Source organism: Arvicanthis niloticus, chromosome 7, assembly GCF_011762505.2.
Source record: "Arvicanthis niloticus isolate mArvNil1 chromosome 7, mArvNil1.pat.X, whole genome shotgun sequence".
Lineage (NCBI taxonomy): Eukaryota > Metazoa > Chordata > Mammalia > Rodentia > Muridae > Arvicanthis > Arvicanthis niloticus.
In genome coordinates, this window is record NC_047664.1 from 10,394,983 (window position 1) to 10,413,217 (window position 18,235).

The 18,235-nt window shown below is 39.7% G+C and overlaps 1 protein-coding gene across 31 annotated transcripts in view; it reads right to left on the reverse strand.

Annotated features, from left to right (window-relative positions):
• Positions 1-9,281: 9,281 nt before the first annotated feature.
• Positions 9,282-18,235, reverse strand: part of Mlip (muscular LMNA interacting protein) — a 314,951-nt gene continuing 305,997 nt past the window's right edge. For all 31 annotated transcript variants that reach the window (XM_076937909.1, XM_076937905.1, XM_076937893.1 and 28 more), the window contains one exon: positions 9,282-9,592. In XM_076937909.1, the coding sequence (XP_076794024.1) occupies positions 9,590-9,592 (3 nt within the window). In that variant the 3' untranslated portion in view covers positions 9,282-9,589. The remainder of the gene's footprint in view (positions 9,593-18,235) is intronic.

The window sequence follows — 18,235 nt, forward strand, 5'->3', positions numbered from 1 at the left end:
CTGGTACTTGAGACAGAGTAAAGTACCCAGGACTGGAAAAATTACAGACTAGAGAGGAGAGCTTATTTCTGCCATTCTCCAAAGCCAATATAATTTCTGTGTTCTAAAACTTACCCTCACTTATCCTTGTACTCACTGATAAGTAGAGCTCTCTTCTGTCAGCAGAGAAGCTTTGATTTTTAGTACATGGAAGCTATTACAGAGACCCACCCTGTTCAAAATGCGGAGAATAAGGGGCTTCAGGATGCCCAGCACCAATGGGTAAGTCAACAATACAAGACTTCCATCTAAGGTGCAGGCAGTATCACAGGAAAAAGGCAGAAAATCTGTAAGAGCCAGAGGACAGCAACGCCTGCTATGAAAGTGTCTTCCAAGCATGTCAGGGACTCTCATAAGGTCCTATTACTAGATGAAGAACTTCAGGTAACCGAAGACTGTTGAGAAAGGGAGAATCAGTCTTCTCCAGAAATAAGGCCACTAATATCTAGCCCCATTGGTCAGCCCTAAGCACATGGGAAGTATCTGGTTGTGTCATGTGATACAGAATCATATGATGTTTTTCTGAGGCAGACTCACATGGTGTTTTGCTGAGGCAAGACTCATGGGAGACACATGATGTTTAGAGAGAGTATAAATAGGACTCAGTAGACAGTGATGTAGAGATACAATGAGTATTCAGGAAACAAAACCCCTTATAATATTTTAACAAACCTGAAAAAGAAATATAAGAAATCACACTAGGATTCAAAGCCTATATGCAAGCCTTATGCATTCTCTTCTATGTATATCTTCTGCAGAATCCCTAATGCTCCCATGGGCAATCAATATAAATTGAAAAAAAACGTGAGTATTTCTCTGGAAAACCAAGAATATTTTCAGTCAAAAACACTAAGTGTTTTCCTTCGCATTATTCTACCTCTAAGAGACAAAGGACAGCACAGGTCAGCTTCACCACATCACATAGTCAATTCTTGGTCACTGTGCAGTCTTCCAAGTGATTCCAGTATAAAGCCCAGCCCTGATGTTCCTATATAGAGTGGTCCTGCTGCCTGAGACCACCAGAACTGCAGAAGACTCATGCAGCATCATGGGTCTTAACACTAAGGAATCTGCCCTTCAGAGAACCATCAGGTCAGGACCCAGGATTTGGCCCAAAGTGAAGTTGCAAAGAAAAAGGAATATGCGGCAAAGAAGGGGAGTCAGATCTTAGTGAGAACCAAGAGAAACTGAAAGCATAAGAGGTTTGAGTGGGTCAAAGAAGCAGAAAGCCCACCTGGCATGGAAATTCAACTTCCACCAGTGCCTGCCACCTTGTCAGATGATGACAAGTCAGCAGGTATAAAGCTGAGCAGATCAGTCTGTGGGTTTGGTCTGGAGATTGATTTTGTTTCAGTTTTCATAGTGCTGCTTCCAATTAGTTCAGCTTTCACAATATTTCTACCTTCTATAAAGACAGACAAAAGGAGAAAGGCTGAACCAAGTATTTAACTGCTTTTTATGATCTTCCAACAGCTGTTATCATATGATATCATCTCTTGGGTGAAATTCTGAAGACAGAAGTTAGTTTTTGTTTTCATGTTTACTTGGAGGGAATCTATTTTCACACAAACATACAGTGTACTTTGGGCTTGTTCCCTCTGTCCTTTCCCCTCCTTTTCTCACCCCTACTTCATCCTTTTGTTCTTCCAGACAGTTTCACATCTATCTTCATACCCACATAAATGATGTCATGTGTCTAGGATCACAAATGAAAGAGAAAAATATTCTTCTGTGACTCATGTAATTCACTAAGTGTAATGGTTTCTACTTAAATCCATTCTTCTGCAAATTGATACAAACTTACTCAACCTCTCTAGCCGACAGAAGAGTGAAAATTAAGTCTACACTGAAATTCTACTTTATATCATCAGAAGGGCAGCCAGTAAGAGAACTAATAACAATACAGCTGGGTACAGGCCACAGAGAACCTTCATACACTGCTGGTGGGAATGCCAACTTTAATTGAGGAAAACCCTCATGCCACTTAATGGTAGTAAGATGTAAGAAAGACATATTAAACAGTTATATCAGTATTAAGGTGTCATTAGTAAGTGGGGTAGATTTAAGAAGATGTGAGGTATAGGAGAGCCCCTTGTCCCCAAGATGGAAACCAAAACCACAAATCTGCTATTTTTTTTTTCTAAGAACAGTAACTGTAACTCAACCAAAATAACCAGTTTATACAAGTGAAAATGTCCTCATCTTTTCAGCTCTCACCATTCCCACAAATTGACAGTAAAGTCTATCCATGTTGCAGGGAATCTTAGGGGGACATGTTCAAGAAAAAAGATTGTGCCCCCACAGGGAATACTCTAGGAACACAGAAACACGTTATAACACAACAGTGGAGTGTTCCATGGAAGGTGGGATTGTGATCCACAAAGGTTAAAAAAAAAAAAAATCAAACTCTTTGGAAATTCTTTGACACCTTAGAGAGAACACTGGCAGTCTGGCTGTGTCTCTCTGGGGCTGAGCATGATAGTGAGTCTCAGCGGCCCCAAGAAACACACCCAGCCATGAGTCTTGTCGCGGCAGGAACTCAACTTTATGTTAACAACCTCTTGTTTATATAAACAGCTGAGCAGAGGCAGGGCTAAACAGGTCATGTTGAGTCACTTCGGTAGGGAAGTGACTAAAATAGGTCTCAAACTCGAGCCAGGCTTGGGTTTGTCCAGGGCCAAAATGGGGCCCAACAAGGAGAGACTAATCACAAAAGCAGAAGCCTCAGGTTACAGCCTTCCTACACCGGGCGCTCAGATTGGCGCCCAGCACTCAAATTGCCATCCTAGCCTAGCTACTGCGCGCCTGAGCAAAGGGAGGGCAGTTGCGGGCCCATCCCTTGTTGTCCCAGGCGGCTCCACACAGGCCAAGGCACACCCTAGTGGCTGTCCAGGGCTCTGGGCCACTTGACCTCCACTGAGTGTGTAAGGAAGCTTGAAGGACACCTGGAGTCTACTCTGGAAAACCTTCTCTGTGCTGCTGGAGTACCAAAGTAGAACTTTAAAATAAATAAGCAAACAAACAGAGGCAGAGCTATGTCTGTACTCTCAGAGATACATCACCTGTAGCTTTTTTTTTTTAAAAAATTTGAGAATTGATTGAGTGGTTTAGTGTCCATCTAGACAGCCTGGGAGAACTTAACTCTCAAAGGCTTGTTTCATCTTGCACACCGACTTTGTCTGGGGAAATAAATACAATGTCAAGATGTAGCCATTAAGATTTCCTGCTGATTGCTCAAGTGGAGACTTGAACTCTTAACCTGAGAAATAAAAAGCTCAAGGCTATCTCAGCTGGTAGATAGGCTCCGGCTTTCATCTCCATTTAATAACTAGAATGGTTCACCTGCACAGAGGGCATGTGGCAGTGAAAGATGAAAAGGCACTTGCTAGTGAGATCACTCTGTTGTAAGAAATACAGAAACCAGGCCCGTGGTACTGCATGCTGGTAGAGGACTCAGTCTCTGGATTTACTGGGGCAATGATGGGCTAAATTCTATGGCTAGTGGAGGATGGCTTATTTCAATTTTCAAAAATTCAGAGGAAGGTTTATTTCAATTTTCTCCCACTTTGGAAAATGTCATTTGTTTTGTACAGGATAAAAATCTTAGGAAACAGACATTTTGGCTTTTTGGTTTTGTTTTCATTTCCTCTCTTGGCATTACCATTTAGCAGGTTGTAACCAACAAAACCTGACTTCTTGCTTTCGAATTCTCCTAAATCTGTTGGACCTGTTAAAGGTGTTTATCATCTAGGACCAGACTGAGATAATTCAGACACGATCTAATATATAGTATTTATTATTTGTTTGTTTGTTGTTTATTATACACTCGCACACACACACACACACACACACACACGCACACACACAAGCATGCACACAAGCACGCACATGCACACGCATACTGAATGTACCAAGGAAACCAGACTGTGATGTCAAGATGTGTGGTTGTGCATTTGTTTATGGAAGCCTGAGATCAACACTGGGTTCAATCATTTTCCACTTTATCCTTTGAAACAGGACCTTACTTACCTGGCGTTCAATTTAAGTGTCTACTCTGGCTGAAAACAAGCGCCATGGATCTGCCTCTATGTTCTCCACCTTCCCCCAGTCCTACAAGCAATGCCTGAGATTGCATGGTATAGGAATTGGTAGTAAGACCCTGGTGCTTCAACACCAGATGTTTCATCCTCAGAGTCCTCACCAAAGTCCCTTAGTGACATTATTCTCTAATGTGCAATGACTTGATAAACATTTTTCATAAACTATATTTATTAGAAAACAAAAACTATTCATTTTATCTTCCCCATAAATTATGTTTCTTTTATCTAGTATAATATTTATTCAAATAAATACTCAGCTGAAACCCAAAAGCAAAATTGGCAAATATTTCTGGACTCTGACTTAAGTGATTTAACTCAGTTAAAATTTGGAAAAACTTCCCACGCCTCCTGAGAAACCATCTCCTTTTCTATCCACAGAACATGAACCCTTCCACAACATGTCCTGGCTTCATGTTCTGGCAAGACAAGGGTGCCTTTCTCGCACTGGCTTGAGTTTATTATTGTTCTCAGAGTAAAGATTTTTCTCATATTTTTTGGCTGCAATCTGTAGGTCCCTGGAAAAATTTGTCTTTATTCATTTCATGTTTATATTTCATTATTAGTGAAGTTTTCCTCTGCCTCTTGAATAGTATTTTTTTAAATTTCCCTTCAGAGTTTTCGGCCACTGAAAAGACTAGGCTCAGGTGCTTAAGTGATGCTGAGAAGTTGCACAGATATTTTTCAAAAGCACATTATAAAACCTTCATTTAAGAGGTATCAACATGCACTCATTAAATATATAGTAAAGAAAATTTGATTCCATGCAAACAAATTGAGCATTCAAAATGAAGGTAATATAGTAGTTAATTTTATAGTATACCACAGAAAATGAAGAAAAACTTCCAAATGGAACATGTTTCAAACAAATTGAAAAATATTTTATTAGGTTATAATTCTAAATCCCCTGGACTTAATCTAAACAAAACAAGCATTCTTTCTATCAAAGTTATCCTCTAGCTGACTGATTTAATTTCTAATAGAAGATACTTTCAAATGTGAAAATCCACAGAAGTCTACTTAATGGAAAATTTTTGTCCCATTTGCTACCTGCAGGATTTTCTGCTTGCCCAGGATACTAAAATGAGAATAGCCCCTTGGTACAAGCACTCACTTGTCTCTTACTTCTTGTTCATTATTTTGGAAACTGGAATGATTAGTCAACAGACTATCCTTTTCCTCTAAAAAAAAATTCACAGTAAAAAAATGAGGCTTACTGGATTTGCCAAATGAAATGGTGTTTGTTTGTTTGTTTGTTCATTTGTTTGTTTAAAAGACTCACACATGGAATCTTTGGCCAGTGAAGGTTGGTACTTGAGCTATAGACTAATGACCACCTTTCTTTTTCTCAGAGTTGAACTAATTCTAACACATGTTCATTGAGTTTCGTATTCCATATTCCTTAGTGGAATGTGCTCCAGTTGCCCATTTTGCTGTGTGGCTGGATAACAGACCCAGTGTTTGTTGCTTCCCCACTCTCTAAGTGGTGTTGTTCTGATACTCACTACTGAAATAACTAGCTGCATTAAAGAAATATCTTACAGTTGTCTTCTGGAAAACCCAAACTGAGATGAGACGCAGCTTCAAAGTTGTCTGTTGTATACTGACTGCCTTACTTTTTCCTCTTCAGAACACCCACGGTACTTCAACCTCCTCTGAACAGTAAATTCCATATTGTAAGCCTTTCAGCAGCTGATTTTCCATGTTTCCTGTTCTTCCCTTCCTGCCTTCACACTAGTAATACTCACATCTTCACTGAGATGCTGAACAAACACATTAGAATGTGATGTTCACCTGAACATGTGATTCTTTAGATGTAGTACAAGAAGGAAAAGGCTTCATGATACAATTAGTGTTCATTAATTGGATGATGTCTCCATTAAAAAAATGTTCAAGGATTTTACCAATGAAATGAATCTAATAATGTTTGCTTGGCAATGCAATGCATGAATATGTATGTGTTGAATAAGAAATGCCCCCCCCCCCCATGGACTCATGTACTAAATGCTTGGTTCTCAGCTGATGCCACTATTTTGAGAGGTTCTGGACATTTTAGGAAATGAGTCCTAGCATGCTGGAGTCATGTCTTTACTGCAACTTCTCCCTTCCTAGCTCTATTCTTCCTGATCCTCACAAAGTGAACAAATGCACTTTGCTCTACACGTGCCAGTCACCGTGATTTTCTACTCACTATGGACTAGAATCATTGGAGCTATGGCTGAAATATCAGAAGCCACAAGCTGAAATAATTTTCACTCTTCCTCTTAAATTGTTAATGTTGACTATTTTGTCACAACAACATAAAACAAGTAACACAAGCCTTTGAACACATAAGATATATAGGATACCATATTAATCAACTTTTGCATGTTAAAAGTTGTCTTGACAGTTGTTGAATTTCAGCTAGGAATAAAACTGGGCACAGCTATACTGGAAATAAAGTAAGCAAGCAATATAATTTATATTTATTAAATACTCTTGCAAAAATATTTAAAACATATATAAACAAAAACATGTAAGAATGTTTGTTTTCTACAAGGGGAAAATTGAAAATACTATAAAATAAGTCACCAATTAATAATCAAATTTGAGATCTGCCCAAATTTATAACAACTGTATTTGATCTGAGGAGTGTGATCAACTCAACAATTGAATTAAGTAATTAACTAATTAATTAATAAATGAAACTTAAAAAATGTGTATTGATGTTAGAAGCAATTTACCTGGCTTCTATTCCTCCATTTACTGGCTTGATTTAACCATTTGGATAGTCCTACTGTCTCAGTCAGGGTTTCTATTCCTGCACATCATGGCCAAGAAGCAAGTTGGAAGGAAAAGGTTTACTCAGCTTACACTTCCACATTGCTGTTCATCACCAAAGCAAGTCAGGACAGAAACTCAAGCAGGTCAGGATCAGGAGCTGATGCAGAGGGCATGGAGGGATGTTACTTACTGGCTTGCTTCCCCTGACTTGCTCAGCTTGCTTTCTTATAGAACCCAAGACTACCAGCCCAGGGATGGCACCACCCACAATGGGCCCTTCCACCTTTGATCACTAATTGAGGAAATGCCTTATGGCTGGATATTATGGACACATTTCCTCAAAGGAGGCTCCTGTGTCAAGCTGACACAGAAAACCAACCAGTACACGTAGTTTTGTAAACATAAAACATAGGTAACGATATTATTATCTGACTCGCAAAATCATTTATTATGAAAGTAAAGTCAAATTAAGTCACCTTAACAATTTGTGGTAACTGGCGCATAACAAGACTCAGTGAGTACTAAGACCTATTGAGTTGTTTGTGGTGGTGATGAAGTTGTTTGGGTAAGAGAGATGAGCAGAGATTTTTTTTTTATCAAGACTTCTTTGCACTTCTAGTACCAGCAGAGAAAGCTAAAAGTTTATATTTCTGGATATAGCTGCTTGTGTTCTAATGTTAATTTGTGTCCCCCAAATTAGTTTGCACAAGGGGGTCTGAACATAACTTCTGGGAGCCTACCTCCAGTTAATCTTGATTAATAAATAAAGATGTCAGCAGCCAATTGGTAGGGAGCAGAGAGAGGGGGGAGGTTTAGTTTTCCCTGGAGACCTTGGAGAAGGAGAGAGACACTATGTCTAAGGTGTGGATATGAGAGAGAAGCAAAGCCATCAGGTAAGGGGACCAAGAGGACAAGGCCCACAGGGCTGCTCAACTGGGTCTAGAGCAGCCAAGGTGGAACATAGAAATTAGTAAGTAGTAATTCGTGATTAGTAATTATCAGTGGGAGGTAGATTCTAGCAGCCTGGAAGTTAGGCAGATGTCCAGCTATTGTGCTGATTAAGGTATATTAAAATATAAAGGCTGTGTGTGTGTGTGTGTGTGTGTGTGTTTCATTTGAGAACATAAACCATAAACCATTGGGGACAGGTAGCAACCTCACACTGGGATTTATTATTTAACATTAATCCTACATACAGGTACCAACTGATGGCTGATAATGGAGCATCCCAGTTTCAGTTGCTACTTTCTAGGAACCTCCCTTGAACAGAATGGATGGATGGATGAAGCAGTAGGAGGAAGAGGCAGTAGTTGAGATCTGGTTCTCAGGAAGTGGGAACTACAGGCCAAGGGCAAGTCAAAAAGATTTTGCAAAGGCTCCTCTGCTACCTGAAGTTTGCTGCTGGGAACTGCTGAAGAGCCTTAATGGGTATTTTCTTGATCTTCCTTGATGGGCAAAAGGAGGAAATTAATACAAGACACTAAGATCAACTTCTGGGATGACAAGTAGAGGATGAATGGAACATACTCAGTAGAACTGGCAGCAATGGTGGCCTGCTGGGCTCCTGAGACTGCCATCATAGTGTGGGTTTGCTTTGTGGGAGCATGACCTGGCAGTGGCTTTCTTTCAAATGCAGATACTTGCACCCAATCAATGGACAGAAGCTGCTGACCCTTGTGGTTGAATTGGGGGAAAGCTGGAAGAAGCTGAGGAGGAGGGCAACCCTGAAGGTGCACCAGCAGCCTCTATTAACCTGGACCCCCAAGATCTCTAAGACACTGGATCACCAATGAGGCAGCTGATATGAGGCCCCCAACACATATACAGCAGAGGACTGCCAGTTCTGGGTTTAGTCAGAAAAGATGCACCTAACCCTCAGGAGACTGGAAGCCCCACTGAGTTTAGAGGTTTGGTGCAGTGGGGGTGGGGTGGGGACATCCTTGTAGAGACAGGGTTGTGGGGGGCCGGGAGAAGGTATGGGATATGGAAAAGTCCAGAGGGTGGACTGGGATGGGAATAAAATCTGGAGTTTAAAATAAATAAATAAATAAATAAATAAATAAATAAATAAATAAATAGAATCATGTAGCCATAAACAGAAACATGGCTATTCGAAACACCCCCACATAATATTGGTCATCACCCTTAGGCAGTACCTGGGACACAGTCCATGCAGCATGTCAGAATCTTAACAGTTTCAGGGGCACCGTGCACTATGAAAAAGACCACCTTTCTCATGTGTACAGTTTTACTGATGGACTCTGGAATAGCTGTATCCTGTGAGGCGCACATACTATTTTAAAAATAATGAAACTTGATTCTGCTAGTAATTTATACACTAAACAAACTGCCATTGGAAAAATAGTCACAGTCATTCATGCATTCAGCTATAATTCTTCTTTATTTGACTGCTAAATATAGGGGAACATTAGTATTGCTGTCAACTTAATAGAAGGCATTATAGGCTTGAACGGCAATGCAAGAAACTAAAGGGCTATGATCCTGCTCTGGGTTTCGAGAAGTGTGGTAATGCTGTGTGGCTGCAGCAAACCTTTCAGGTGCCTCTGCTGGACTGAGACCATCAACAGAGCACGCCTTCCGAAAAAGCACGAGTTAAGTCCAGCAAGCAGCTAGCAATGGCAATTCAAAAACTCTTCAACAGACTGGTTTCCATTTCCACTCCAGCCTCGTTACTGCAAAATAAAACAATAGATTGATAAAGGTGAGGACATCTAGAAAAAATATATTGAAAATTATACATTAATGTGTAGGTGTCATATCAAATGTGAAGATTTTCTGTGGTAGGCAGTAGTCCAGAGGGTTCAACACATCAGATCTCACAACAGTCATGTTGGCTTTTCAGGCTGGTGCTGTCTAAGGAGCACACGTACATGTCCCATCCTCCGTTAGGATCTTGACTGTCTCTGTAGCAATGCCTGCATCATTCCCTAAAACGTGATGCCTAAACTAAGAAGGGAAAGTAAGGAGGCGTTCTGCTAAAGTCTGCCGTTTATAAAATGAACCATGGCATGAAGCAGAGACAGCAAGGATCCTCTTGTCTTTCTTTCCGTGTCAATTTCTTTCTGTTATCAGTAGAGGAAGGATTACAAAAATGTCTTTATTTGTTTGCTTCTGTTTGTTCCCAGTTGATACAGTGAGACTGTCTGGAACAGATAAGATAAACTTGACAAATAAAGATGGACATTTGCAGCAGTGAAGACCAAGTGGACAAACAAAGGCATCAGAGATGAGATGGAAAGAAAACTAATTTCTAGAACATAGTCTGATAGAACACTATGATACAATGACAAGGGAGGAAATTACTAGAACATTCAATTTTGAGGTATTAACTCAGACAGAGGATAAAACAATCCAACATGGCCAGGGGAAAATAATGGAGGCCAGTTGTTCTTTCATGGGTAGGAGCAGAGGCTCAAAAGACCTGTGCTTTGGAGCTGGCTCCAAAGGTGTGTCTAAGGGCTTAAGAAGTAACTAAGGCAAAAGGGAAATGTAGTAACTGTGTGAAAAGTGCATATCCTCTACATCCTTTATGATAAACGATATTCAGTGGAGTGGAAGAAGGAAGGAGAAAAAGCACTAAGAGGCAGCTCTGTGCAGCATTGAAGGGTCCAGCCATAACCAGCCATTGGCCATAAGATAAGAATCAAAGCACTCATCCTTGTGATTCTCTGAGGAAGTGACTAAATTATAGATCCTTTGTATTGCTAACCAACAAAAAGGTATTTTTAATCAAATGTTCTTCAATGTAGCAGTTAACACTACAAATGATTTTTAAACTCATCATTTGGCTCACATTTATGAAATGTTATGACTTACATATACAAAACAATATATTATATATGCAAATATGTACAACATAATATCTTGATGTTATCTTGCAGTGAATAAAGTTAAAAATCCATGAAGGTTAAATACCACATGTAAGGCCACTCTATTACATACTCAACCTTAATTTAATCAGAATTTCTACCTGTTTTAATTGTTGATATGTCCATGAGTTAGACTGTCTTAGTCATACCAATGCAGATTTTGATTATGGCTTTATGTTCTGTCATCAGAAATGTGTATACATATGTTTACATTGAATATAATATTATATACCCTGTGGCCTCTCAGGCACAGTATGCCAAACATGGCACAGTGTAGTTCTGTCCATGATTAAAGAGGCTAAAACAGGACAAACAGTTCAGGCCATGCTCATCCACGCCCTCAGATGCTGCTGGGAGAACAAAGGCATGTTCAGCACCATAACTCAGTGTCTGGTTAGGAATGACAGATGGGACTATGATAGGTAGAGCCAACATTTTAGGTGCAGTCTGAAGTTTCTCCATTCCTTTGTCAATCTCCATATAGCTAAGGAGCTAACACAAGAGAAACGAATGAAAACACTGAAGAAAGATAAAGACAATTAAATAAATCAATAAAACACCCTTATCTTCAAGCTGACACTCTTTGCAGGTCAGGCCCAGCTTTTTTTATTGCCAACTGAACAAACAAAACACTTATTTGGGTTTTAAGAAAATATCAGAAAGAACTTAACACACTTAAAATCCGTAATTCTGAAGGGAATCTGTAGTGAATTGCTTCTCACTACAGCTGACTTTGGTTAATAAGTGAGGGGAGCCTGTGAAACTTTAAGCCAATGTTGCAGAAAGCATTTTCTCTTAAGAAGGGGCAATGTAAATAGATTTTTGTGCTCTTGCAGTGTAAATATTCATACATTTTCCTGCAAAATAAAGGCAAAATGATCCACATGATTGTGCTTTAATTATAAAACCAGATTTCATACATTCAACATTCAAAACTACTTCCAAGAAATACACACATTAACAATAAATAATTTTCTCCTGTTAAGAATATGAGTCATTTGCACATACTTATAACTATTTGCCTTGATGAAAAGGCATCTGTGTAGTGATACACACACACACACACACACACACACACACAAAAGCATGCACATACGCATATAATATATCCCTTTGTGCCTGGATTTAAGTGAAATGTTTTAGCAAAGACTTTGCTATGTTTGGGTCAATTGGAGACTGAGAAATTGTTGTGAGACTGTTGAATGTTGAAGAAATGTTGTTTAGAAAATCTGCACTTGGTGCCATGTGAGAGCTTGCAGCTGTACTGACCTTGGTCCTAAACACACTCCTGGCAAGCAATAGTGTGTACCTTTGATTATCACTAGCCATGGTCAAAAGGAACTGAGCTTTGAGTGGGTTGTCTGTTCTCATGGGCAAGATAACTTTGGTAGCAGCAACTTTTCCTGGCCCCAACTAACCTTGTAGAATGTTTGAATAAAGTAACTGGAGTGAGCTAGCTGGGGATCAGTCTCTTCCAAGAAGGCTGCTTCTTGAAAAAATGAAAGCTTGGCATCTTAGTGAGCTTTTTTCTCAACTAAGGTACCTATGATCAACATGTAACAATCCATGAGACATGGTATTATAGTTTATTATCCATAGAACAAAGCCTAATTAAGGGAGGGAGGGAACTTGGTGGGAAAAGGAATGAGGATGGGAATTGGGGGGTGCTGGGGATCAGGTGTGGGAAAAGACAGGAAAGAGGAACAGAGGGCCAGGAGAATGAACAGAAATCTGTAGCTGGTAGGGGTGGGGAGCATCTCTAGGACTTGACAGAGACCTGACAGAGGCTCCCAATAGTTTATTGGGGTGACTTTAGCTGAGACTTCTAACAGTTTGGAAATGGAAACTGAAGTGGCCACCTCCTGTAGCCAAGCAGGACACCCAGTGAAGGGATAAGGACACCAACCCTCCCACAAAGCTTTTGGCCCAAAATGTGTCCTGTCTACAAGAAATTCAGAGACAAAGATGAAGCAGAGACTGAGTGAACGGCCAACCAATAATTGGCCCAACTTGAGACCTATCCCATGGGCAAGCACAAATCCGTAACACTGTTAATGGTACTCTGCTGTGCTTATAGACAGGAGTCTAGCATAACTGTTCTCTGAGAGGCTCTATCTAGAAGCTAACTGAAACAGATGCAGAGACCCACAGTCAAACATTAGATGGAGCTTGGGGAGTCTTATGGAAAAGCTGGGGGAAGGACTGAGAGATGGGAAGACCAACAGAGTCAACAGGCTCTCAGAACGAAGGCACAAAAAAAAAAAAAAAAAAAAAAAAAAAAGCATACACAGGCTGGCCCAAGGCCCCACACACATGTGTAGCAGGTGTGCAGCTCAGTCTTCATGTGTATCCCCAACAACTGGAATGGAAGCTGTCCCTATAGCTATTGCCTATCTGTGGATCACATTCCCCTAACATCAGCCTAAGGGCTGCCTTGCCTGGCATCAGTGAGAGAGAATGTACCTAGTCCCTGCAGAGACTTGATGTGCCAGGGTCACAAGGTGTGTTGGGGGGGGGAGGATACTTAGAGGGGAGCCTCTATACTCTCAGAGGAGAAGGGGAAGGAAGATGGTGGGACAGACTGTATAAGTGGGACCAGGAAAGGGGGATGACAGTGGTTGTAATCTAGAAGTAAAGCAAATAAATAAATAAATAAATAAATAAATAAATAAATAAATAAATAGGAAAAAGTCTTCTCTCTACATAGCAGTAGTTCTCAACCTTCCTAATGGTTTGACTCTTTAATGCAGTTCCTTATGTTGGGGGTGACCCCTCAAGAATGAAATTATTTCATTACTACTTCATAACTGTAACTTTGCTGCTGATACAAATCATAATGTGACGTATGACATGCAGGATATCTGATATGTGACACCCCCTAAGGGGATCACAACCCATAGGTTGCAAACCACTAACATAGCATGCCAGAGAATCTAGTTACTATAAAATGAACACTAAAAACTAAATATTGAATCTACTGGTCTCTAGAACATCTGGGATCCAAATAGCTATTAAGATTTACCTTACCGCTTTGTTGGTTGTTGTTTTGAAATAGTCTAGTGTCAGAACAAAAAGAAGCCATGAATGGAGTTGCAGGACCTGGTTTTGCAGGTTTTTGATCCCATAATCCCAGATATCCTGTTCCAGTGATTGGTGCCTGCCCAGTCCATAGTTCACAAGAGTATACAGCTTACATATCATCTGCTAAGATGCCCTTGGATAAAACACCTCCAGATTATCAGGTTCACACCTCTCTTTAGTAGATTCACCCAAGGTCTTCGTAAATGAGACCCATTTCTTCGAGTTAACTGGTTGAAAGACTCTCTAGGATTTTCACACAAAAATCAAAAGACAACTGGATTTAAAAGTTTAAAATACAGGCTTCACTCTCCCAGTTGGAATATGTTTCTCTCTTCTTTTCTTGAGATATATATTTTAGAAAATATGTCAGCAGTACTGTCCTTATTCTTTGAATTGTTTAGAAATCTTTTTGGGAACTAGATGGGAGTTTTGTGAGACCCTAAGAAGTCTTTTCTTTCTTTCTTTCTTTTAATACAAAGGAATTTTATTTGTACCCATTCTATATCTTTTTTTAAATTTTTAAATTTTTTTTGTATTTTATTTACATTTCAGATGTCATCCCCTTTCCCCATTTTCCCTCCCTAGAAAACCCCTATCCCATGCCCCCTTTTCCTTTTTGCTTTTATACATTTTTTTAAATGTTAATCAAGGGCTTTATAAGTTTGGTAATGTTCATGCTCTAATTGCATTTTGAGAGAAAAATTTTATTTTAACAGGAAGGGTGAAGCTAGGTGATGAGAGAGAGAAAGAGAGAGAAAGAGGGGGGGGGACATGGAGGCAGATGTTCACGTGTCTCCACCAGTCAAAGATAGTTTATACATCTAGGTTGGGTTTTGGGTTACACTTCTGAAGAAGTCTTTTCTGAGACTTTAACTCTCCCTTTCCCTCTCCCCTCCCCCTCCCCCTCCCCCTCCCTCTCCTCCTCCCCTCCCCTCCACCTCCCTTTCCCCCTCCCTTGTTCTCTTGCTTTGTCTTAGCTCCCAGAGTATAGTAGCACCTGATTACTCTACTTCCTAAAGATGTTTAATTTTTTTTGAGTAAAAATCAGACAACAATGACTTTCCTAACTACCAGAGAAATCTGGGACAAGTTTTGGGTTACAAGCAGTATATTGATGCTTTGTACTTGAGGGTAAACTAACTTATTTTTCCTTGAGAGAATAGACTTAATAGACTGTGTCTATTTGGCTTTATGATAAGAATTCTCCAGGGTTTGTAATCTCTTAATGTATTATCCATGATAAACATCACATTCTGCTGAGTTGATGCTGTTCAGTAGTAAATATGTGGCAACACTATCTGTTCATTGTAGAAAATGATATGAGGGCTTGCAGAAAGAGGGACTGGGGATTGAGCATGGGAGGACTTGGAGAGGGGAGAGGTGGGATGAACATGGTGGAACTGACAGGATTCCTGGGTGGAGTTATCAAGAAGAAATCATTAAAGGGATCATATTTTACCTATATAAACTCAGGGCTTATGACAGAGGAAATAATGAGAATACAGGTATTTTGTTGGCTCACTGTTGCTAAACCTGGGGGGTAGGGATGGCCTTCAGGATGTCCTGTCTAGGAGATGGCCATTTGTATGCCTGTTGTGAATACATCTATTTTTGTTAAGACAAATTCACTCTGCTCCTCTAGCAAATTATGTGTCAAAGCATGTGGCCCTTCTTTAATCACCAGATAAGCCAAGTTTCAAGTTCACCCTTGAAAGCCCAGCCTTGAATTCTTAACAAGCCAAGATTTATCCAAGTTTGATTTTGAGAAGTGAGTTTGGGGACATTATATTTACTTTGAGTCAAACCAGAATGTGAAAGCATTTTCTTTCTGTGTTCATTGAAAGAACAGGGATGTTTGTCTGGGGTATAAGACCCCTGGACATCAACAGGGTCTTTGGAATTCATCTTAAGATTGTTACACAAAGTTTATTTTCCGCACAGCTGCAAATCAATCACTGTTCCTTTATATCAGAAACAGAATCCTGACAACCCTTAACATCTATCAAAATCTACAAAGAAGGGAGGTAAGAAAACAAAAGAACACCTGGGGTGTAGCTCAGTAAGAGTGTTTCCCAGCATGCATGCCTGGGGGTGTAGCTCAGTGAGAGTGTTTCCCAGCATGCATGCCTGGGGGTGTAGCTCAGTGACAGAGTGTTTCTCAGCATGCACAAGATCTTAAATTCAACCCCCAACACCCAATACCCAAATCATTTTAAAACTTGGAGAGGAATTTGCAGAGTATGTGTTTTATGGAAAACTAGTGAATAATTAGCTACTGTGTTATTGAGAAGGAAATCTGCTCCTGTTCTGGAAGTCAACTGATCCTCAAGCTGAAAGGAAACAATCTTGGGATGTCTTTAACAGACAGAAGAGGGCAAGTTTGTTAATATGTTGCTCTGCACTGTGGCATTCACAGTTAATCCTAGAAAGAGAGAAGTGAGTTATAGAGTGGTTTGTGGATCAAATAATGCACATATAAGATTACATATGTATGTACATGTGTATATGCATATCTAATGCTGAATTTACAAGATATGCTACATCCAAGCAGAAATAACTACTTGTAACAGAATACAAAGTTCTCCTCTATATCTCCACTCAAACATTATTAATCTGAGGCTGGAAAGGCTCCCTGTAAAGTGTTAAATATTTACCTATTTGGAGATTGTTATATAACTGTGGACAATACAAATCAACAAAAGTGACCTTCTTTCAAAATTGTTCAGCCAGCTGATACATACTTGAATTGATTGTTTAGGAAGCGAATCTGGTTATCTGAGAATTCATCCATGGCCATATTTGTGTGTGCTTTTGCATGTGTGTGTATATGTATGCATGTGTATATATGAATATGGGTGTTTTATGAATATATGTATTTATGCATATGTGTATAGATGTGTATGTATATGTATGTATGTAAATAGGTATGTGAATGTGTATGTATGTACTTGAGTTTATATGTGTATGAGTTTATGTGTGTGTATATATCTGTATAAGCGTGTATGTGTGTATGTGCATGAGTATATGTGGGTGTGAATAGATATGTTCCTGTGTATATGCATGTGTTTATGTGTGTGTGTATATGAGTATGTGTGTGTAAATTTGTAGGCATGCATATGAGTATGTATAATATATATGTGAATATGTAATTTCTATGTGCATATGTGAATATATGTGTGTATTATTCATACACAAAGTTAATCTCGCAGGTATATAGTCATAAAATGACAATTGCTTTATAAAAACAGAATGTTTTTCTTTAATCTGCTCATTTTATACAGAAAAATAAATAACAAAGCAAGGGCTTGGAAAAATACATGGCTTAAGAAGTCGTAGAAAGTTGTCAAATTGCTCCAAAATGTTCAAATGCTAGTAATACATATGTCACACTGGCAGCAGGCAATAACCTTCATTCATTATTTGTTTCCATTCATGCTTGCCAGTTTTACCACTCATGAATGTTACCACTTAGGCCCTTTTATGATGATTTGAATATATTCCAAATCTAACTCAAAATTAAATATTACCCAGTGGCTTAAGTCGTGTCTTCAGTGTTATGATACTTTCTATTAAAAAGAATCGGTGTGTAGCTGGGCACCAGCACACCAGGGGCAGAGCAGAGTTAGGTGGATCTCTCTGAGTCTGAGTCTAATCTAATCTACAAAGTGAGTCCAGGCCAGCCAGAGAAACACAGTGAGACCAAGTCTCAAAATAAAAACAAAAAGGGATCCCATAGAAAACCCCCCCCAAACAACCCAGGTTATCGCAAAGGCTATTGGTGGCTTTCTACAAACTGATGGCAAGACTCTATTGCTAAAAGCAACACCTATACAAAATGGAGTCGGGTCCTTGGAGCCTTTACCCCTATAGAATAGTAGTTATGGTAACCCTGGAGACCAGTTATTCTGGACACTATCAAAGGAGAAAGGTAAATACCAACAGAGCTCCAAACCCTTGCTCCACAATGACGAACAACACGTAAGATGCTCTGGTGCAATAGTGGCCTAAAGCTTGTGGGAGTAACCAACCAATCCCTGATTTGAGATAAGGCCCACCCCCTGCAATGGAACCCATGCTTAATGCTGCTTAGGTGGCCAACAACCTGAGACTGTACAGGACAGGGACCTAGATGACAACCAAATTCTACTCTTCTGTTAAAGAAATGTATCAGTAAAGTAACTTCTAATGACATTCTGCTATACTCATAGATCCATGCCTTGCTCTGCCATCATCAGAGAATCTTCTTCCTGCAACTGGGAACAAATACAGAGACCCACAACCAGACAATATGTAGAAAATGAGAGGCCCTGTAATACTTAGCCCAAAAAAGGATGTATCTGTCAAATCCCTTGCATCAGGACTCAG